Source organism: Macadamia integrifolia, chromosome 12 (assembly GCF_013358625.1).
Source record: "Macadamia integrifolia cultivar HAES 741 chromosome 12, SCU_Mint_v3, whole genome shotgun sequence".
Classification (NCBI taxonomy): Eukaryota; Viridiplantae; Streptophyta; class Magnoliopsida; order Proteales; family Proteaceae; genus Macadamia; species Macadamia integrifolia.
The window spans coordinates 7,015,551-7,037,702 of NC_056568.1; the positions used below are offsets into that span (position 1 = coordinate 7,015,551).

A 22,152-nucleotide genomic window follows, 5' to 3' on the forward strand; every position below is an offset into this window, starting at 1 on the left:
TAGGGTTTTCAAACATTCTCTCTACCCTTACCCTTTTTCTTTTTCAATATCATTTTCCCAATTTTATTCCTAGTCTAGTAAGAATACTATACGAAGAGGGAAAAAAATGAGGGTGCAATTTTACCTGGATGTGACTGTGACTGTGATTGGGTACTACTGAATGTTTTGGGCTGACTGAGCTAATAGAGGTTGCAGTTTCAAATCTTAGCATGACTTGAACCGATGCAGACTGGCTCAATTTAGCTCTAGTCTCATTGCGCACTTGAATTTGGTCACTGTCCAAAAGAATCCTGCCGGTGTGGATGCTGTGGGAGTGGAAGGGATTGTCTGGTCCAGTTTGAAGGTGGTGTTAAATTAAATGGGGAAGTCTTTTCCTGCGGGGAAGTGTGACTTCCCGTGCATGGGCCAATTGAAGCTTACTAGGGAAGTATTGATAAATGCATCATTGGGCGGGCCAATCATTTTGTCCCTCCCCACATGTGTCTGAGCACAGAGGTCCCACTCCCCCCCACCCCACCCCACCCCACCCCACCCCAAAAAAAAATCCATTTCGCCTAAATTAAATGATGGGTTACTTAAAAATCACGCAGCTGGGTGCAACACTCTGCTTACAAAATCAGCCGGTGAAGTCATATTACTTCTAGACTTGGCCATTGATTATGGGGTACTGAACAAAGATTCTAAAGTAAATGTAGACTAGTGCTTTTGGCTGTAAAAAGTTCAATTAAATAATGTACCCTTAAAGGAACCAATGTATGTTTGCATTTGCATGAAAATATGGACAATTTCACTTCAACTTGGAAAACATTTTGAAGTGACAGAGAAATGAAAATTCAAACCCTAGCTCCTTTTTATTTATCCTTTTTTGCTTGGACAAAAAATCAGTTACATCATGTAAGCAAGAAAAGATCCAAAGGCTACCATCTTGGCAAGATGTCACCTGGGGCTGCTGGGCAGGTTGGTGTATTTTGTGCAGTCAAATGGACCAATCTCTTGGTTGGCCTTTCGTTTCACCTGGAAAAGAAACACCTTACCATCAATAGTCCACACTACAAATATTAATTGAAACTCTGAAAATTAGAAACCTGGTAAGTACATCAGTCAATAATGAAGCTGGCCAAACTGGTTTTATATAACACAGGTCATTTACATGATTCACATTCAGCACAGATTGAGGCATTTGGATAGTTGTCAAACTACTAGCCCAACAATATATGAAAATTGCAATGTTGTGAGGTAACAATTGTCAAAGGCTTTACGAAGGGGAATGTGAGGTAGAGGTGGAGGTGCAATTTAATCTCACCAGTTATGACTTGGGAGTCCTATACGACATGTTAGATCTCCTCACATTAATTCCAAAACCAAAAATATGATCACCTCACCCAGGTGCGCCTTGCAAGTTCCCCTGGCCTGTGCCTGTTGGAATTCAGATCCACTGCCGAGATCTATTTTATCCAAAGTAGAAGAGCAGAGTGAGCCTGCCGGCTAGCACAGTCAGAGGAGCACTTTTCTTGTTGTGGTGAGGTCTTGAGATCAAATCCAGCCTGCACCTTAGGGGTGTTTAGGGAAGAGTAAGGGGGTGAAACGGATAATCTATTGGTGTAACAATCGTGACTTGCAAGTAGCTATAGGTCAACTGCGGATGATCTAATCACCAGAAGAATCAAGCAGGTCAAACATTTCAAGAACCAATCGTATTGGCACAAATTCTCTTTTGCAAAGTGAAAAAACTATCATAGCAATAAAAAGAAAAGGATCAAGTGGTCCAGATAGACTGCCCCAAATGACACTTCTTTTCTCAATGCAGGATTGGAATCCAATAAGAGTGAACCGTACTGGCACAATTCCCTTTGATGCTAGCCTAATAATCAGAAATAAACTCTTTAATGGATCATCACTAAAAATAAATATGAAGGGGTAGGTTTTGATTCAATGGTAAATTTAACCCACTCACAACCTATAGAATATCTCAATGGTATTGGATACTGAGGGTATAAACCTTTTCTGAAGTTAATCTTCTCCTCAGACAATTAAGGAAGAACAAGTTATTTGTGATTTAGTATTAACATCTGCACCAATTGTACCTTATAAAATGCACCACTTCAGTCTCAAAACCTCTACTAGTTACCAATAGGTCCTCATCGTTAGCTTTAAGCCTACAAAACCAAATACTGAATTTTAATCCGCACACAAGCCAGCCTCAAATTAACCTGACCCAAATTTGCAATATGATTAGATTTATGGTAAGAGCTCACTACACATCTAAATTCAGCTTTTTTGGTAAGTATTAAGGGCAGCTAAAGTGGTCTAGTGACAAGACATTAATCAAGCCAACAAAACAGTGATGAATGCAACAAAAACCATAACAAAATTTAAGTTGAACCAACGAAAAATGTAAAATTGCAGCAAATTGGCAGAGGCTTATCGAAAAAATTTCTTGTTGAACCAACAAAAAGGTGCACAAGGAAGCCCTAGAGGTGAAGTCTACAATAGGGCTATGCATTATCATAATAAAATAAGCTATTGAATCAGCACAACATAGTGATGCTTGGGTGGCTACTAAAGAAGAGAAAATGGAGTGGTATCAAGTTTGTTTTCACCATGATTAAAGCAAATTCTTCTCATACCACTTCAACTCTGCAGCGAATCATACATAAAGGGTCTTCAATTTAGGGGATTCATAATTGACTTAGCTTTGATGGAAGAATTGAGTACTTGACCACTGACCAGAACAGAGTTTTGTAATGCTTATGAATTGTGGGCTGTGAAGGCGCATAAGTATCAGAGCCTTTGGTGACAGCCCACATGTATTTTACCATCGAAGAAAGAAATATGTGATCATCTTTTGACTCAGATTCATATTGAGTGTTGCTCAAAACTAATAGAAAAGAGAAGGGTCTTACCGGGGACCATGGGCTGGGTTCCGGAAGAGACTTGTCAGGTGGGGAGTTTTGCACAGCTCCACTTTTTCTTGTCAGAATCTCCTGCAGAGAACAAGATCTACAACTTAACATGAAACAATGAATGAAAACAATTAAACTTGATGACGGATCCAGGCCTAAATAAATCTAGTTTTGTGTCCTATCAAACATGGACTCAGTTTCAAATAAATGGAGTTTCTCAGTCATTTTTTATTCAATACAATGCATGATGACGGATGCAAACTGGAACAAACTTTGTATATGGTTCAGTGGCTAGAGTTTGCCACCACAACCCCCTCTGGAATCACTCTATAAAAGGGTCCCTCAAAACACATTTGTTGAACAGGAGAGGTGCAGAACTTTCAGGAATAGGCAGATTGGGTTGTAGCTATTGAATCGAAGGATCCATAGTGTGAAAGAAGGCAACCAAAATGGAATACAAGAACATAAAGTAAATGATATTATTAAATGACTTGTCACAATTGTATCTGTCATGTCAAAATTGTATCCCACCATGTATAGAGGATTTGAAATCCACGGATTTCAGCACCAAATGAGATTTCCAAATTGATTACCTATATTTTATATTCATTTTCCACGCATTTTTTGTTATATTTTGAAACTTAGGTAGAAATTTTAAGCCACTTGTTTTGATCATTGTAGGCTGAAATTGTATCAGTGAGATAAGCATGGGATCCTACATCACGTGGAGTCACTCACATTGCACCACATGGCAGGTTATGAAAATTTAACATTTAGTAGGCTGTATCAACACTAAGACCTTTAACAAAAGTTCTTATAATTGTGTATAGACATGGCTTCTCTTTTTATCAATCAAGAGTGAATAAATACCTCCCCAGCAGTCTCAAGAGCAGCTAACCATTCATCAGAAAATGGAACAACGTTCTGCAGCGTAAGAGAATCAGGCTTTGAACCATCCACAATTTTTTCTTCACTGCATAAAAAATAAATAAATAAACTAAATACAATTAAAACACAATCTTCTTTCCAACACTAGCTGCATTTAAGAGGTTGTCTAAGAAGATTTTAACAATAATTAGGACCAAGGTATTGATGATAAGACTTAAAATACTCACACTGGGTCACCTGTTTCATTGACCTTCATAGGAAATCCATTCTCTGTCACAGACTGAAGCTTACCATCTTGAACACTATCATTATGAGGCAGATCAGCATTAATATCATCTAGTAAGACATTTCTATCTGCAGATACGTTCAGTTGTGCTGCATCTTGTACATGTAATTGCTTGGTCTCCTTCGATGTTTCAGCTGAACCTTCGATATCTTTTTTTGCAAGTTTTAGCTGAGAAAGAACATGAGGGCTTTGTGATTCACTTCCATAACAATCCTTTCTTTTCAAAGTGATGTTAATAAAGTTGTCAGGATCATTATCATTCTGGGGTTCTTTAGAAGACCTTATTTCTGCCAGCAATGCCTCATTACCCATCAGCAGTGTACATTCATCCATCTCCAACATCTGTTTAATTTTATTAGGGAATGAGTTTCTTAGCACCAGTTGATTCCCTGAATATTCATCCCCAATAATTTTCAAGCAATCATTGTGCAGCACTGAAGAACTTGCGTTGCATTTGCAAGCAACATCTTCTAATTGTGGATCACAGATTTGGTCAACGCTATCCAATGATAAGTCGCCATGTAAAGAATCTAATTTTGGATCTTCCACATTTGAGTTCTTAATCACATTACCTGTTCCAGTGGTCCCTACTTGCACCTTGCTTACGGAGGTTAGGTTAGATGAAAAATGAGAACTTTGAAATTCTGTTCCAACTGAGACTCTGCTTTTGGGAGTAAGATCACTAACATGGCTATGTTTATTCACCTCTTGAAATTCTTCCGAAGATCTTCCTTGTCCAACCATGTTGCCATCATTCGTCTCGAATCTTTCGTAATCACTATAAAAATTTTGCTCAATATCCAGTTCAGAAGGATTATCATTCTCTTCCTGAAATTCTTCAGTTCTTTGTCCTGGATAATTGTTGCCTTTCATCTGTTTTGTCAGGTTATCCTTGTGAAAGGTTTGGAAAAATTCATAAGCACCAGGCTCTCTATCCACTAATTGTTCCTTGGACTCTTCTCTTAAACCATGACCAGCTGGTAAGCAATCAGCACTCGGTGCTGTTGTCACTAGGTTGCAACACTCAATGGCATCAGATAACACTGTATCAGGGAAAATATCATGATTTTCATTTAATCCACTGCAACTTATAGATTCCAATGCCACACCTTCAAAATTTGGGTACTTGATCAGGGCATTTTTCCCACTAAAACCCCCTTTCTCTCCCATGGTGGAAATGGATGGAGATAAAGCATGTGATATTTCTGATGCACTTGAACTGGAATAGCCATTTTGAGGACACACATCGTGATGGTTCACAAAATCATTAGACTTATGGGATTGTTCAGAAGATCCACTTTGTACGAGCAACATGTTATCTTTCATATGGAATCTCTGCTTATCCTCCTGAGGACTATGGTTAATTTCGTCAAGGATGGGTTTCCCTACATCAGCCAGGTTCGCAGATTCCTTGTTACTACAATCAGAAACAACATGTGACTGCTGCTCCCGACAATTTATTCTGTCACAAGTATCATTGAGATGAGATGGAACTTCAATTTCCACCTTGTACTGACTCTTAAGCTCTAAGCTTGATTTTGGGGTTGGATGTTCATTGGACTCTTCACATAAACCATGATCAGCTGGTAAGCAATCAGCACTTGGTGCTGATGTCACTGGGTTGCAACACTTAATGGCATCAGATAACACTGTATCAGGGAAAATATCATGATTTTCATTTAATCCACTGCAACTTATAGATTCCAATGCCACACCTTCAAAATTTGGGTACTTGATCAGGGCATTTTTCCCACTAAAACCCCCTTTCTCTGCCATTGTGGAAATGGATGGAGATAAAGCATGTGATATTTCTGATGCACTTGAACTGGAATAGCCATTTTGAGGACACACATCGTGATGGTTCACAAAATCATTAGACTTATGGGATTTTTCAGAAGATCCACTTTGTACGAGCAACATGTTATCGTTCATATGGAATCTCTGCTTATCCTCATGAGGACTATGGTCAATTTTGTCAAAGAATGGGTTCACTTCATCAGCCAAGTTCGCAGATTCCTTGTTACTACAATCAGAAACACCATGTGACTGCTGCTCCCAACAATTTATTGTGTCATAATTATCATTGATATGAGATGGAACTTCAATTTCCTCCTCGTACTGATTCTTAAGCTCTAAGCCTGCTTTTGGGGTTGGATGTGAAGAACCTGGTGCAGAAGGAGTGGAGCACCCCAAAATTGAGTTCATGGAGACCGTATCATTGTTACTTACAGCAGCAGTGCCCACAATGGGCAATCTACTCTGTGCATGGAGCATTTTGACCTCACCAATATTGCCTGAACTTGTAGCAGGAGCGACATACGGAATCGAGCAACTAGAATTTAAGTGCCCAATGGTTCTTGTGGTAGTGGCATCAGGACCCAACATAGGCAGAGGTGCGTGGAGAGCTGTGACCATACCAATATTCTCAGATTTATCAACCTTCCTCAAGTTGGGAATATTAGCATTCGAACGACTGTATGATTGAGTACTCTTCTGACACTGCAAGCCACGCAGAGCTGAAGTTTTTGGCTGCTACATTAAGGAAATCATAAAAGTATTGACATGAGACCCCACAAAAACTAAAATTTGAAGACTTATTCAGAAAAACTGGAAACATCAACCATGTATACACTGCTGTGATGGTAGAATCGAACTGCTTCATCGTACCTGATCGAAGTATCGTAGCGAAGGAGAAGGCATCCGCAAACCTGATGGTTTGGTTGGTTGGACATTCACGTTATATTGATTGTCTGAACCAACAGATTTGCATTTTTGAGGGAGCAGTACAGCCATGTTGCCTAAACCAGCCTGACCAGTGGATGCTTGCATATCAGCAGCAGGAGTTGTTAGATTTGGAGTCACCTTCAAGCCATTATTAGCACCTTTTTTATCCTGCAGTGTCTTGGGATTGGCTGATTTTTGTGTTTCCAAATGAGAGTTAGCCTGTTCTTTAGGATAACATTAATGTCAGCCAAAGCAAAAGCTACGAAAACTAATGAATACAAAGCTGAAAGGAGAATACTAGGCAACAAGCCAGTTGATTCACACAGTTCTGTGTGCTTGCAGTTAAAACAACCAAGTAAAAGCATGTGTTCTCACCAAGACTTTCAGAGAACTGTGAACAGAGGATTTAGTGGATGAGGGAGTGCAACCAATAAGTTTTTTAGTATTACTTAAGTTGCCTTTCAAGCTAGAATTCCTCCCTGCATGAATTGCTACACAAATGCAATGGGAAGTCAAAAACAACAATAACCAGTTTTCATCTTTCATGAAATAAGTAGAACAAAAAAAGGTTTGGCAGGATTCCACTTAAACCCTTCTAAAAATAAAAACATGATGAGAATGAAACCTGATGCTCTAGTCTGAGTGGGCCTTGACTGCTTGACAGACAAATTAAGAGTTTTGGGGGCTGTAGGTAATGAAGAAGAATCTGGCTTTGGAGCTGAGAATTTAGGCAGTTTTGACTCTTTCTTTGTTGCACTTCTTGTGTTCCTGTTAAGAAGCTGCTTCTGAGTACACTGAGGTTAAGAGCAACCCTCTCTTTCAAGTTTCGATTGATAATGGAGACAGATGACTATACAGAGAACCACCTAAGAAAACCATGAAACCTCATAAAATGTCATATAAAAATGTACTAAAATAAGGATATGAAGTGGAACCCGCGGGCTGGGGACAACTTCCTTGTCGAGACCCAACTCTGTGAAATCCTTTGGTTGATTGCACCTTCTTTGAGGCCTGGATAAGGCATATAAGCAGAGAATGCAGGAATAAGTGACTACTCGACAAGTGGGAAACAGAATAAAGTAAAGAAAAAAGGGAACTGTTTTGAACTCAAGAGAGAAACTTACCCCATGCAACGGAGCTGCATCTTCTCGAACTGAGGACTTAGGTTTGGGTAATAAACCACCAGAAACCTTGTGAACTTCATCAGAAGGCGTGGCAGGGAATTCTTTGAATAACTTCTCTTCGTTAGTATGTACATTTGATCCATTCCCACTTGAGATAGAACACTCGGATAGTGATGTTCCCCCTTCTTCCTCAACAGTGTACAGGGACCCAGTGCTAGGCTTACTGAAAGATTCACTCAGTAAGGACAATTCTTCAGGATCAAGAACACCTGACAGAGGAAAAGTGAAGACTTTAATGCCCAAAATCCACCATCACTTCAATCATTGTCCTTTTTTGTCTGTTTGAAGTGAGAAATATTCAGGAAGAACAAAAATTAGAGGAAATGAAGTGTGTACCTTCTTCGGTAAAGAAAGCTCTGTTCCAGGCTATGCTTTTGCGCATATGGAATCCACCGCCTTTTTTTCTTCTCTTCATTTGCTGCTGCCCAGCCTTCAAATTCGGTGACACAAGTAAATTTATTTTATCGAGATTCTCTTTGTTGTCGACGGTGTCTTCTTCAGAAGGTGGTGGTGATGAACAAGAAGGTTTCTTCCCACCCTCATTCACCTCCGATCCGTCTGCATGTTAATAGTTTCAAACAAGCGGGATCAGAAAAGGAAAAGTAAATTACATGAAAATCTTAATTACTATTTCAATAGAACAGTCTCCTGAAAATGAGATCGAACGAAAAAAAAACCCTAGAAATGGAAAGAAGAGTACCTGAGAGAGTTGGTATCAGAGGAGGATGGGTGGAATCAGCAGAAGAACGTTTAGATCTGAGAGTATAGAGTGGAGAGCAAGAGAAATCGAGATCATGAAGACTTGCATCGGAGTTACCCTCCTTCTCCTTGATATCCTTTCCCAGTAGTAGTAGGGATTCGTCTTCCTCTTCAATGCTCATTTCTATAAGCGACAGATCAGTTTCCATCTCTCTCTCTCTCTCTAGTCTGCAGGGAAATCAGAAGAGCAATTTTTGCTCTTTCCTTTGGATCAAAAGGCGAGAAGATGACGGAAACCAGATCTCTCCTCCTTTTTGGGTGGCAATCGAAACCAGATCAAGTAGAAACTATAGAGAGAGAGACAGAGATTGGCTTCGAAATTTAAACTGATAACGAGCGGGAGAGTGCGGTGAACGCTGCAAGTGAGGCGTAATGACCGTCTCACCCCTCATGAAAATCGAAAAACCCAACCTGTTCCCATGAGCTCTTGTTGACCTCGCGTTAGCGTAGGGCCACACTATCTTTCACAAAACCCTCTCCTATTGGAGGAGGAAGAACCGTAACAAAAAGTGTGGCACCTACACCCAAACACATTGGGATATGCTTCTAATTATGTGTTTCCATTACCCATGTGCTGATGTTAGGCCAAAGCTGCCAAATCAAAATGCCTTTTTTACCCCTTTTTTGACACATATACCCTTAATGTGTTTTGGGCCTCCTATTATTGAAAGGGTTACAGATATAGACCCATTTGGTTTGAAGTTTGGGTCATAAAATGTGGCTGGCTTAATTAGGCTTTACCCACTTGGTTCAATCCGTTAACCCGACAACAATATCCAGACAAGCGACCACTAAATCAACCCTAGAAACCCAATATTTTTTTGCATGTACAATCCATCTTCCCATAAATCCAAGTTGAGTATGAATCAGGTTCTTGTACGATAAGTATTCTTGTACGATCTTATCCACACACATGAAATCTAGCATCTAGATTTTCCTTCTGTGGATTCTGTGTGCAGATCAATTTTGGTACAGAATCTAGTACGTTGACAAGTGACATCTTATCAGTGTTGTACATGAAGTGTAACAACTCGACTCTTCATAGAGTATGTGGGATTTCAATTTCAAACACAACTCTACATGGTAAGTCCATGTCCTTTTTGGAAACCTCGAGAATTTTGTTATGGTAATAAGTGATTACTTGTTCTTTGTCTTCATATACTTGAGAAGCTATCTCCACCTAATGTCTTAATGTTGAAAATTACAGAGTCTTTATAAAATGGGAGCGAGAAAGATTTCGATAACAGGTCTTCCGCAGATTGGTTGTTTGCCAATTCAGTCAACTGTGGGTTCCATCACACCAGGTCCCAACATGTTCCAACATGAGTGTGTAGATGAACAGAACACTGACTCCCAAGCCTATAATGCCAAGCTTCAAGCTTTATTCACAAGCTTGGAAGCTTCACTCCCTGGTGCCAAAATTGCTTATCCAGACATGTACAGTCCTTTGATAGACATGATTGTCAACCCTAGAAAATATGGTAATTAATCTTATTTGATAATTAGCTTTAATGTGTTTGAGAAGTTGTTTTGAGGGTCTCTAATGATAAATTGGAATTGGTTTTATGCATAGGTTTTGAGCATACCCTAAGAAGTTGTTGTGGGACCGGATACATAGAGATGGCTGGTCTGTGCAGCAGTTTGACAATACCTATCTGTAAAGACTCTTCCAAGTTTATTTTCTTTGATGCAATCCACCCAACGGAAGCTGCTTACCAGAAGATTGCCAATGATATGATCTAATTATATTGGATTCGGCTCCTTTCTTGGGCGGTGATTGTTTAGGTCTTATCCATAATTACTTGAACATGTGGCGCTCGTTCAGGTAGTTATGAGCTGACCTGAACGATCACCGCTAAAGGAAAGAACCGGATCCAAAGAACCGGATCCAATTATACTTAAATTATACTTATTGTAAATATACTCTGTGTTTTGGACTAGAATATTCATTTGGGCTTGGTTGGATTGATCCTGGATGGGCTCCACTAGGATTGGGAAATCCCTATCTAAGGTTTGGTCTGGCCAGTTATGGCCAGGTTAACTGGCCAGGCACAGACACCAGTTACAAGTCTGGGCAGACTGAGAAACCAGGTTGTCCAAAAGAGATTTAATCTGGGCTTAAAAGGATGGGAAAATTCAGTTATGGTTCGAGTATATGTACCTCACAAAAACAATGATAAAACAACCTCATCAATATGTTCTGACCACGAGTGTCAATCAGTTAGTTCGTTTTGATTTTGGTCGGGTTGAATCGATTTGATCTGTTACAAGATCAGCTCAAACCAAACCATTGAGGAAGTTTTTGGTTTCTATCTGATTTGATCTAACTTCTTGTTGGTTTTTTATTTTTCCGTTTGGATCGGGTTACTATTGAATTCGAACCAATCTATGCTTACATGTATATACAAGGAAATTACCTTGGCTGTAATCATTAGGTTTGCATAGACACTTATTTGATTTTTTTTTTTTAATTTAATGAAATTGTTTGAATGACATCTCTATAGATGTATTTAGAACTTGACGTACATCGTTTTTTAACTATTCTTTGTCTCTTATTCCCAAAGTTTTTCAGTTGAAAGTCTTATTCCCAAAGTTATTAAGTTGAAAGTATAACAGGGTTTTCAATAGTAGGTAAGAAGAATGCTACCTAGTCGCGTGGCTCTACACAAGCAAGGGGCCAATGAGGGGGGCATGCAAGGGGTGGGTTTTTTGTATTTTGCAGAGATGGGATCGTCATTTCACACCCCCACTATGATTGGGTGTAGGGACCATGCAACTAGGTAGCATTCTTTTCCTCTCAAAAATAATTTAAAAGTAATATATCATTATTTCATATGAAAAAGTGTCATTATCATGCATATAGGTTGAATACACATGTGAAATAACAATATTTGCACTCACTGAAGAAAAAAAAGTATGTAATAATAAGGGGCAAAGAGTAAATTTGCAAATTATTTGAAACCTTGAGGGGTGTATAGGATATTGACTCCTCAATGGACTTCTAAAGCTCTACAACTTGACAGTAAACTTCTATATGTTAGAAGTTAATATAAATTTGTTTTCTTCGTAGGTGCATTGTGAATTTGACTCGTATCCTTATTCATTTAGGGGTATCTGTATTTGGTCAAAGGGTATCTAGATCCGAATTCGAATTATCTTGTCCAAATAGATAATCAATAATGATTTTGAGGGTCCTTGAAATTAAGACGGATTCTAGAGAATGAGGAAAAGAGCTAAGATAACTTAGAAAGATGAATTGAGAGCAAATTATATTCATTAGAAGGAGAAAGGCCTGAATTACACAAGTCTGAAATGGCATCAAAGAAGGCTAGACTTCATCTATAAAGTAATAAGAGAAAGAGTTTGGATATGCTAATTTCGATGAAAGAGGTTGTTTAGAATTATTAATCAATCAAAGGGTCACATTTAGACTACCGCCATTCTAAAAATTAATCTACGACCGACCCTTACAGGGATTTTATTTGCCACGTGACAACTTAGTCGGCCCTCAAATTTTATAAGAGTGAGAACCTAATGATTAATGTAGGACTGAGTTTTCCTTAAGTATGAGGGGATTCCTTCCATCTCGGGGGATAGACTACTAATAAATAGAAGAATGTTTTAGGATCCTAGGATGGTGAGTGAACCCTTCACGCATTGTCAACCCACGTCCAATTGTTGCACCAACACAAAGTGAGGCTTGGGTTCCCAACTTTTAGAAGACTGATGGGGGCTTGGGCTTTAAAGCCTTTGCCTTTGATCTATAAATCTAAGGGTGTCAAAGTTAAGGTTGAACTAATTGGATTCGGCCAAAGATCAAATCGAGTCTGATTTTTACTATTTTGGTGTTGGGTTAGGTTTTTATGGAACCAGTATAAAAAGAAATCAAATCAAACCAACCGAATACATTGATCGAAATCAATAAAAAAAACCAAGATGGGATGATAGTAACTCAATAAGAAACCAAAAATCAAGATTTATCTCTTTGATTTAGTTATCTATACACGTAAACCTGAGATCAACCGAACCGATCAAATTCAATAATAACCAGTACCATTCAAACTGATAACAAAAGACCGATAAAAACCAAATCAAGCTAAAACAAAACCCAAAGCTTCCTAATGGTTTGATTTTGGGCTGATATATTAACAAATCAAATCAATCGTACCAAAACCAGACCGAACTGACTAATTGACATGTGTGATGTGATGAGGTTATTTTATCATTCATGTTTATGTAAGGCACATATGTTGGTGCATGTCGCAATTTAATCCACGAGGATGTAGGCAATATTGTTAAACCTCATAAACCTATGTGTATTATTTGTTCTCTTTTTTTCATTATCTTCTGTTGTGTTTCTACAATGTATACTTTTCTAAAAAGTCATGTATATTAAAAGAGAATTAAGAAAAAATACAAAAAGTTTATTTGAAAATAGTCAATTAACCATCTAGAACACAAATAAAAAGAACAAACATCTAGAACACAAAGTCAAAAAGAACAACATTACCCTAGGCTAGCACCTACATATATTGGATCTGCCTCTACAAGGTAATTATGATTTGTGGTTATGGGATTTGCTTCCCCATAACAGTGAGTGTTTTTCCACTCAAAATCCAACAAAAAACTTATATTGGAATTTCCCAATCCTGGTGGACCCCATTAAGGATCAATCCAACCAATCCCAAGAGAATATTTTAGTCCAAAACACATGTATATTCACAATAATTAAAATTAGATTTATATGAGAGAGAGAGAGAGAGAGAGAGAGAGAGAGAGAGATGCTTTAATTTTTTTAAAGCAATTATATTTATTAACTATGCTGAAACTAAAAATTACAATATAATGTTCTAATCAAACTCCAAATCATTCAAAACCACAACTCTTCTAATGAAATTATGTCTAAAGCAGCCTAAGAAAGAAAACTAGCCTAGAATTTTAACCTAATTAACTAGATAAGGAAGCACACTTTTCTGAATGGAATTGGCAAGATTCTGGTAAGCAGCTTCTGTTGGGTGGATTGCATCAAAGAAAATAAACTTGGAAGAGTCTTCACAGATTGGTATTGACATACTGTTGCACAGACCAGCCATCTCTATGTATCCTGTCCCACAACACCCTCTTAGGGTTTGCTCAAAACCTAATACATAAAACCAATTCCAATTTATCATTAGAGACCCTCAAATCAGAAACAACATCTCAAACAAACACATTAAAACTACTAATCAAATAAGATCAATTACCATATTTCTTAGGGTTGACAATCATGTCCATCAAAGGACTGTAGATGTCTGCATAAGCAATTTTGGCACCAGGGAGTGAAGCCTCCAACCTTGTGATTAAACCTTGAAGATTGGCATTATAGCCTACGGAGTCACTGTTCTGTTCTTCTACACACTTATGTTGAAACATGTTGGGACCTGGTGTGATGGAACCCACAGTTGACTGAATTGGCAAACAACCAATCGGCGGAAGACCCGTTATCGAAATCTTTCTCGCTCCCATTTTATAAAGACTCTGTAATAATTACAACATTAAGATATTAGGTGGAGATAGCTTCTCAAGTATATTAAAACGAAGAATAAGTAATAATTTATCACCGTAACAAAATTCTCAAGGTTACGGAGAAGGAAATTATGGTAACCCGGCAGCGAATACTGAGCCTTCCTTGTGGGTAAATCATAGTAGTTAAACAACATATCATTAGTTGCAGCACCAACTGAGAATATGGCCTTCTGGATTATCTCAGTTGAAGTAGCATTCCCTACTGTAGACTGGATCCGATTCAAGCATTGTTGGAAATCGGTTAACTGAGTTGACATGTGGATAACATTTCCTACATTGGCAGTCAAATCGTCCAAACCAGAACCAGCAGAGGCAAAGCTAACACCAGTGAGCAAGTCATGGTTGGTGATGGTGGGATCACGGTAGGCTGGCACAGAATCCTTAATACCTAGATTGGTAACAATCATGTCTGTAACAAGCTTTCCATTACTGAAACGTCCGGTAGCGACGCCGCGGGCGAAGTCACGGCCGTATGGTGGGTGATCACTTCTCATTACAGTGGCCAATCTGTCATTGTTGCCTGGGTCTAATGTTGAATCACCAAAAGAAAAGACAGCAGTAATATTATGATGATTTTGAGAAGCCACAAGAGAGGAATAGGAGAGAAAAAGAGTGAAGAAGAGGAAGAAGAAGAGTGGGGTAGAAAGAGTACTACTACGTCCCTTCTCCATGGCACCACCTTCACCACCACTGATACTACTCTCTGATCTCTCTGGTTAAATACTGGTAAACGTTGTTGAGTGAAAGTAAGAGTTAATACTAATTGCTAACTCTAGTTCTAGACTCTAGTTGCAATGGGCGCAGGGAGCCTGGAAAGAGACCGGATAAGCACAATTACTTGTCTTCCCAGTTTCATGGTGATTAGTATTTCGTAGTAGTATTATATAGTTAGGAATCATAAGATTTTAGGTTACCATTATGACTTGGTCCATGCGGTTATGAGGTCAATACGGGCCTACGGGACTAGTTAAGCTGAAGACCTAGATACCCGTTGTTAGCAGTAAAAAATTAATACCGTTATGGGGTCAGTATGGGCATGTGGGATTAGTCAAGCCAAAGACCTAGATACTCGTTAACAGAAGAAGAAAAAAAAAAAAGATTATGAGGTCAGTATGGACACATGGGACTAGTAAAAAAAAAACTTTAGGTTATAAGCTTCTATTTAATGGTTGACATTGACTATGCTAATATTAGTCTAATTAAAAGCAATCCGGAAACTTGAATTAATATATAGTTTGGAACAGGCCTTCCTGATCCATACATGGAATCCACTAAGTCTTTCTCTTCTTAGAACAGATTTTTACATTGAATAGATTCCAAGTGTAGATCCGTACAAGAATGGTTCTTGGGTATACAAATTTTCAGGTCGGGTTAACGGGATGAAACAACTGGGTCTAGCCTAATTAGTTCAGCTCAGAATCTTTTATATTAAGTTGAGTCTATATGAACCAAATGGCCCTTCACGGTTTATGACCCAAACTTCAAGCCAATGAGAAAGCGGCCCATTAAACTTCATTAAGGCCCAAAACCCAACTGGATTATTCTATACTTTTTTTTTCGTAGAAACTGGATAATCCTATGCCAACAAGTAATTAAAAAAGGATAAGGAGATCGAAGAGTGTGTTTTCTTCTTTTTATTATTATTATTTCTTTTAACTAAGAGCATCACGACAGTGAGTTCACCCTGCGCCGTTTCATATATTAAATGGCATGAGGACCATGGAGTTAGGAATCGGTATAGCAGTTGCTGATAGTGGATCAGTTTACAAGGCATATTGAGGGTAAAATAGTAAAAGAAAAAATGGTATCAAAACCTTGGGAAAAAATAATGCTATAATAAATAAGTTTTCTTTTTACCAAAAAAATATATATATCTTTCCCACTAATTGGCCGCATGACTCAAGAATCTATGCGATCAACATTTTGTGGGTGGGGGAAGGGGGAAGGGGTTCCCCAAAAGACACCATAGCACTTACGCCAATGTAGCAGCTAATGGAAACATTTGCAAAAGCATCAACGAGGTAGGATTTCTACCTTTCATGAACGGTGGGACAGCCATTTTACTACCCTTTGTTTCTGGGCATAGGAATCATGCTACTATCATTTAGGAATTTCTTTTTCCTTCTTTTATTTAAGACATTGATAGGAATTTTCTTATGTGCCCACTTAAAGTTTTCACAATTGCTAGCAGTAAACGTGAATCATATTTTATGAACAAATAGACCCCGAAACCCATGCTCATGTGTTATGAGTTTGCCATTTAAAAAATGGGGTTACAAGAGATTATATAGATCGAAATACCTTTAAGTGTAGATGGGTTGTAGGTATAGCACACCTGGGCCTTGTCCCAGTGGTTTATAGTGCTCGGTGGAGCATGGAATCAAGTATCGGTATCGGATCAGCCGGCCGTATCAGATCAGTATCGGCTGAGATCGATCCCGATACCTGACCGATCCTGAGATGGATATCGGCATACGGATCCGGATCGGCCGATCCGACGCGATCCGAAAAAAAAATTTCAACGATATGGGCATCTGAAGGGGCCGTGAGTCTCGTGACCGACATCATCCACGACCCAGGCCGAGGCGCCCCACTCGCGAAAGTCACCTTCCGTCATCTTTGATTTCAGAGAAATACTCTGCTCGTACTTCGCTAAGCCGGTGCCGAGATTTGGAATTATCACTACAATTAACCAGAATTATTACCGGATTCCGATCGAAATTTGAGTAAGTACCCGACGAATCAGATTATTGCTTCATTTGATCTGTGGAATTTCTCGATTTTATCGTTCTGTGAGCCAAGTAAGTTATAGAATTTGGTTTTGTGTTTTGGATCCGATTTTCTCGGGGAGATATGGGGTGTTCAATAATGGAAGGTTTGTGTGAATCTCCTCTGGCCTTGAGGGTGACTGAGTTTTGAAAGCTTGAAGCTTTCAGTACCTTAGCCTCTTCTTCTGGTTCTATTTCCTTGAAGAAATTTAGGAAATGGGGTTTTGTGTTGAGACAGAGAGTGGCGAGAGAAGAATGGTAAGATTGTATCTGGAATTTGACCTTTTGGGATTGTTCAATTCGACAGGGCATCCAACTTTTAATAACAATAAGTAGCCCTCCGACATCATCCACGACCCAGGCCGAGGCGCCCCACTCGCGAAAGTCAAGCTTCCCTCCGGTGCGAAGAAGATTGTACCGAGTGGGTGCAGAGCTATGATTGGGCAAGTTGCTGGTTGGGGTGGGACTGAGAAACCCATGCTCAAGGCAGGTAATGCGTACCACAAATTTAGGGTGAAGAGGAACTGTTGGCCAAAGGTTTGTGGTGTTGCCATGAATCCAGTGGAGCATCCTCATGGAGGAGGAAACCACCAACACATTGGGCATGCGAGCAGAGTCCGCCGTGGTGCTCCTCCTGGCCAGAAAGTGGGTCAATGAGAACTGGTGTTTCTGGGACACAAAGGGGTTTAGGTGTTTTTAAAGATTAAAAAAAAAAAAAAATTGACTGATCATCTTTAACCGATCCTTACCAATATCGATCTGTATCATATCGGTTTTAACTGTGATTGATACCGATATCACACACCGATACCGAGTTTTAAAACCTTACAGTGCAGTATCTGTTTGAGATACTCTTAAATGCATAGGAGCTTAGTCCTTGGTTTCCAATAAATATGACAGCCCCTTTTCAGGCATGTTAAATAAAGAGAAAGCTCCTACGCCCTTGGACAAAAACTCTCTTATTTAAAAAATTGAGATATTAAATTTGTCTATCGTTAGCATGTTGCCATGTAGGAGCCTTTTTCCTTGATATTATTTTCCGTTGTTCACCAAAAAAATATATTATTTTCCTTGAAAACCAAAACGGGTAAGAACGGTAAGGGGTACAAAAGAGAAGAGGACAAGATCTATTCGACGTGGTTCAACCGCTGTCCACCCATAAAAATCCATGTAAATATCTCCACCTCTCTCTCTCTCTCTCTCTCTATAGAGAGCTTGGACAGAGTCCGTCACTGTAAATGGAGCAACCATGATAACTGCAATTGCATTCTCACTCTCAGTTCCATTTCATTGGACTGCTACTCCGTCAAGCCTTCCACCAAAGCCCTTTCACTTCCCCACCTATAAACCTTCACACCCATTCCCACCAGTCCACGCCACCCAACATACTGAGCCCAAGCTCTCTGTCGCCACCACCACCGACCCATCCGCCGAAGATTACGCCGACGAAGAAGACAAAGCCCTCCTATTTCTTCTCCGTCAAAGAAAGACAGACGAAGCGTGGCTTAGATACTCCCAGTCCACTCTTCTCCCCAGCCCGACATGTCTGAGTCGACTCGTCTGCCAATTATCCTATCAAAACACAAGACAAGCCCTCACCCGTGCCCAGTCCATCATCCAGCGCCTCCGCGACGAGTGCCAGCTCCACCGCCTCGATTCCAATTCCCTGGGCCTCCTCGCCGTGGCCGCTGCCAAAGCAGGTCATACCCTCTATGCCACCTCCATCATCAAATCCATGCTTCGCTCCGGTTACCTCCCCCATGTCAAGGCATGGAGCGCCGTTGTTAGTCGCCTCGCTGCCTCTGGCGACGACGGACCTACTGAAGCCCTACGTTTATTCAATTCCGTAACCCGGCGGGTCCGTCGCCTTGCAGACCCTTCTTTGGCAGCCAATGCAAAGCCCGACACCGCTGCTTTCAATGCTGTGCTCAACGCCTGCGCTAATATCGGCGACATTGTGAAATATGTGCAGCTATTCGAGGAAATGCCCGAGTTCGGTGTCAAGCCCGATGTAATTACCTACAATGTAATGATCAAGCTATGCGCCAGAGCTAATCGCAAAGACTTGCTCGTGCTTGTCTTGGAGCGGATTCTGGATCAAGGAATTCAACCCTGCATTTCTACTTTTCATTCTCTTGTGGCTGCCTATGTTGGCTTCAATGATTTGGATGCTGCAGAGAAGATGGTTCAAGCAATGAGAGAAGGACGGAGGGATATCTGCAGAATCCTCAGGAGCTCTTACGAGGATCAATCGACCCAGACTGGTGCTGACGAGGTGTTCGTGAAATTGCTTCCTATATCAGTGACACAAGATATTACACATGAACCACCGGTGTTACCCAAAACTTACTCGCCGGACTCTAGAATTTACACAACTCTGATGAAGGGCTACATGAAAGATGGCCGTGTTAGCGATGTGGTGAGAATGCTCGAGGCAATGCGGCGTCAGAGCGATTCTGCAAGCCATCCAGACCACGTCACGTACACTACCGTTGTGTCTGCGCTCGTGAAAGTGGGCTCAATGGAAAGGGCAAGGCAAGTACTTGCAGAGATGGCACGAATTGGTGTATATGCAAACCTCATAACGTACAACATCCTCCTCAAGGGGTACTGCCAACAGCTCCAGATAGAGAAGGCTAAGGAACTGCTTCGAGATATGGCGGATGATACTGGTATTGAGCCTGATGTTGTCTCCTACAACATCTTAATTGATGGATGCATACTCGTAGATGATAGTGCTGGAGCCCTTGCTTACTTCAACGAGATGCGTACCCGTGGTATTGCTCCTTCTAAGATCAGTTACACCACACTGATGAAAGCCTTTGCCTTATCAGGTCAACCAAAGCTAGCAAACAAGGTGTTCGATGAAATGCTCAAAGACCAAAGAGTGAAGGTCGATTCGGTAGCATGGAATATGTTGGTCGAAGGGTACTGTAGACTGGGTTTGATTGAAGAAGCCAAGAATATCATCCAAAGGATGAGAGAGAATGGATTTTATCCTGATGTGGGTACTTATGGCAGCCTTGCAAATGGGATTGCATTAGCTCGAAAACCAGGAGAGGCTCTTTTGCTGTGGAATGAGATAAAAGACAGGTGCAGTAAGAAGGAAGGAGGGATTTCTTCAAATTCTCCATCATTGAAGCCTGATGAAGGGCTTCTTGATACTCTAGCTGACATCTGTGTGAGAGCTGCTTTCTTCAAGAAGGCTTTGGAGATTGTAGCTTGCATGGAGGAGAATGGGATATCACCCAACAAGACGAAATACACAAAGATTTATGTGGAAATGCATTCGAGGATGTTCACTAGTAAGCATGCCTCACAGGCAAGGCAGGACAGGAGGCGTGACAGGAAAAGGGCAGCAGAAGCTTTCAAGTTTTGGTTGGGACTTCCAAACGAATATTACGGGAGTGAGTGGCGGCTTGAACCAGTTGATGGTGATGACACTTATGGCGACTCTGCTTAACCACCAGAGACTGTAACATACCGTATACCAGGGGTAACTTCGGTTGCAAGACGACAGGTGCCTTCATGAAGGATGAAAAATCCAAATGTAAGTCTTAATACATCTTTATCTGCAGTCAAGTCTACTGTACAATTGGATACTAAACTTATGACATGCACATAATTGTAGGGTGGAACTTAGCTGCTTTAGCAGGAAAGAAAATATATGATTTTTTGGTGCTTGATAGAATATCTCAGAGAAACTGAAAACCTATTTCATCTGTGATATAATTGTATTCTTGTGTAGCTTTCCTTATTCTTGGCCTAATAAACATACATTAACAACAAAATCTCTTCTTACAGATCCTCTAAGATAATGAAACACCACCCCACACCCCCCCGCCCCAAAAAGAAAAAAAAAGGAAACAGTATATGGACAAAATTGGAATGTCTGCTCTTTGCAAATTTGTACAGAATGAAAATCTACTTATAAGATCATACTTCTATCCAGACACATCAAGCCAAATGCTAGTGCTTGGCTTTATCCAGTGTGTGGACAAACATGTCGATAGCATTTTCTATCTTGTTCTATACATACAAGTATACAACAACAACGATAACTCAGGCTTATCCCAACTAAATGGGGTTGACTACATGGGTCATTGCTCTCCAATCTGCTCTATTCAAAGCCATACATGATACAAGGCCTAATTTATGCATGTCTTTTCACACTTCTTCTCTCCTTGTTCTACACAGACGTGTGTGTGTGTGTTTTAACAACATGATACAAAGCACGACAACCGAAAATCCCAGGGCCCAAAGATCGGTGAATTGGAGATGCCCTAACCTGTTGGTATTTTTTGCATGGCCATTTTCAGACTTGAAGCCCCCAAGTTTTTTTACCATGGAACCAAGCAATTGACGCTGTGATAATATGATATGATCAAGACAATTAATAACACTTGTTTTCACAGCAGTATATAGATTGCACTTCTTTTCCTTTTACTTGCATTTAGAAAACTGTTAAAGAGCTATTTATTTTGTCCCATTCTCTTATAGTGAAGTAAAAGGCATAGAGCATTATGGGTGATTATTGGAAAATAAGAACTATTTATACACTCAATTGAAATTTGAAATTGTAACATACCAATTTTGTTTCAAACTAAAATCAAAGTCGAAATCAAAATCTAGGACACACAATAAAATAAGTACAACAGAAATGAATATTTTCCTAATAAGAAATCAATTAAGTGCGATAAATTATTGGGCCCATGGCATGTTTTCTCTTTAATAAGATTAATTGAATATATATGCTTTTTTTTATATTAGCCGACCCCATTTAGTCGGGGACAAGGCTGAGTTGAGAAATACTTATTTTTTTTATAAGTGAATGTAGTTATTTATAAAATGACTGCATTGATTTCTTAGTTAACATAAAGCAGTTTAAGATCACAGATTAGGATTTGCCATTCCCATACCCAGTCATATGTTTCCCATTACACCTTTAATTTTTATATTTTACTGAATAAAGTTGGTTTCATTTCAGAATTACAAAAAAAGCTTGCCAAGAAATGTGAACCAGCAGTTTTGTCCAATGCAGACATCTGATTTACCCATGGTTTAAAAAATCGGAT

At 39.7% G+C, this 22,152-nt stretch overlaps 4 protein-coding genes across 6 annotated transcripts; 2 read left to right on the forward strand and 2 right to left on the reverse strand.

Moving 5' to 3' along the window:
* Nucleotides 1–703: 703 nt before the first annotated feature.
* Nucleotides 704–9,038, reverse strand: LOC122058219. Of its 3 annotated transcripts, XR_006133710.1 has the most exons (12): nucleotides 8,686–9,038; nucleotides 8,322–8,543; nucleotides 7,926–8,194; nucleotides 7,727–7,812; nucleotides 7,427–7,590; nucleotides 7,177–7,292; nucleotides 6,745–7,020; nucleotides 4,019–6,609; nucleotides 3,774–3,876; nucleotides 2,904–2,984; nucleotides 2,085–2,156; nucleotides 704–1,014 (listed from the first exon to the last, which is right to left on the reverse strand). XR_006133710.1 is itself a non-coding variant. In XM_042620798.1 (11 exons), exons 1-11 carry the CDS (start codon nucleotides 8,891–8,893, stop codon nucleotides 937–939), a joined length of 4,191 nt encoding a protein of 1,396 aa, XP_042476732.1. In that variant the 5' UTR covers nucleotides 8,894–9,038; the 3' UTR covers nucleotides 704–936. The 3 variants fall into 3 exon arrangements, 2 of the variants coding, with proteins under 2 accessions (XP_042476732.1, XP_042476730.1); XM_042620798.1 differs by lacking the exon at nucleotides 2,085–2,156 and having other exon boundaries at nucleotides 4,019–6,606; XM_042620796.1 differs by lacking the exon at nucleotides 2,085–2,156.
* Nucleotides 9,039–9,963: 925 nt separating this feature from the next.
* Nucleotides 9,964–10,487, forward strand: LOC122057987 (GDSL esterase/lipase At2g40250-like). The gene is made up of 2 exons (XM_042620360.1): nucleotides 9,964–10,225; nucleotides 10,318–10,487. Exons 1-2 carry the CDS (start codon nucleotides 9,964–9,966, stop codon nucleotides 10,485–10,487), a joined length of 432 nt encoding a protein of 143 aa, XP_042476294.1.
* Nucleotides 10,488–13,543: 3,056 nt separating this feature from the next.
* On the reverse strand, nucleotides 13,544–15,147 carry LOC122057141 (GDSL esterase/lipase At2g40250-like). The gene is made up of 3 exons (XM_042619142.1): nucleotides 14,345–15,147; nucleotides 13,988–14,261; nucleotides 13,544–13,884 (listed from the first exon to the last, which is right to left on the reverse strand). Exons 1-3 carry the CDS (start codon nucleotides 14,978–14,980, stop codon nucleotides 13,688–13,690), a joined length of 1,107 nt encoding a protein of 368 aa, XP_042475076.1. The 5' UTR covers nucleotides 14,981–15,147; the 3' UTR covers nucleotides 13,544–13,687.
* A 2,932-nt stretch (nucleotides 15,148–18,079) lies between these two features.
* On the forward strand, nucleotides 18,080–20,824 carry LOC122058146 (pentatricopeptide repeat-containing protein At3g09650, chloroplastic). The gene has a single exon (XM_042620663.1). The coding sequence runs from the start codon at nucleotides 18,327–18,329 to the stop codon at nucleotides 20,538–20,540; it is 2,214 nt and encodes a 737-aa protein (XP_042476597.1). The 5' UTR covers nucleotides 18,080–18,326; the 3' UTR covers nucleotides 20,541–20,824.
* Nucleotides 20,825–22,152: the final 1,328 nt, after the last annotated feature.

Coding starts and splice junctions, on each gene's coding strand:
- LOC122058219 (XM_042620796.1), bottom strand. CDS start 8,893: ATGGAAACTGATCTGTCGCTTATAGAAATGAGCATTGAAGAGGAAGAC. Junction 8,544..8,685: donor TCTGATACCAACTCTCTCAG/GTACTCTTCTTT, acceptor ATTAACATGCAG/ACGGATCGGAGGTGAATGAG. Junction 6,610..6,744: donor CGCTACGATACTTCGATCAG/GTACGATGAAGC, acceptor TCCTTAATGTAG/CAGCCAAAAACTTCAGCTCT.
- LOC122057987 (XM_042620360.1), top strand. CDS start 9,964: ATGGGAGCGAGAAAGATTTCGATAACAGGTCTTCCGCAGATTGGTTGT. Junction 10,226..10,317: donor TGTCAACCCTAGAAAATATG/GTAATTAATCTT, acceptor TTTTATGCATAG/GTTTTGAGCATACCCTAAGA.
- LOC122057141 (XM_042619142.1), bottom strand. CDS start 14,980: ATGGAGAAGGGACGTAGTAGTACTCTTTCTACCCCACTCTTCTTCTTC. Junction 14,262..14,344: donor ACCTTGAGAATTTTGTTACG/GTGATAAATTAT, acceptor TAATTATTACAG/AGTCTTTATAAAATGGGAGC. Junction 13,885..13,987: donor TGTCAACCCTAAGAAATATG/GTAATTGATCTT, acceptor TTTATGTATTAG/GTTTTGAGCAAACCCTAAGA.
- LOC122058146 (XM_042620663.1), top strand. CDS start 18,327: ATGATAACTGCAATTGCATTCTCACTCTCAGTTCCATTTCATTGGACT.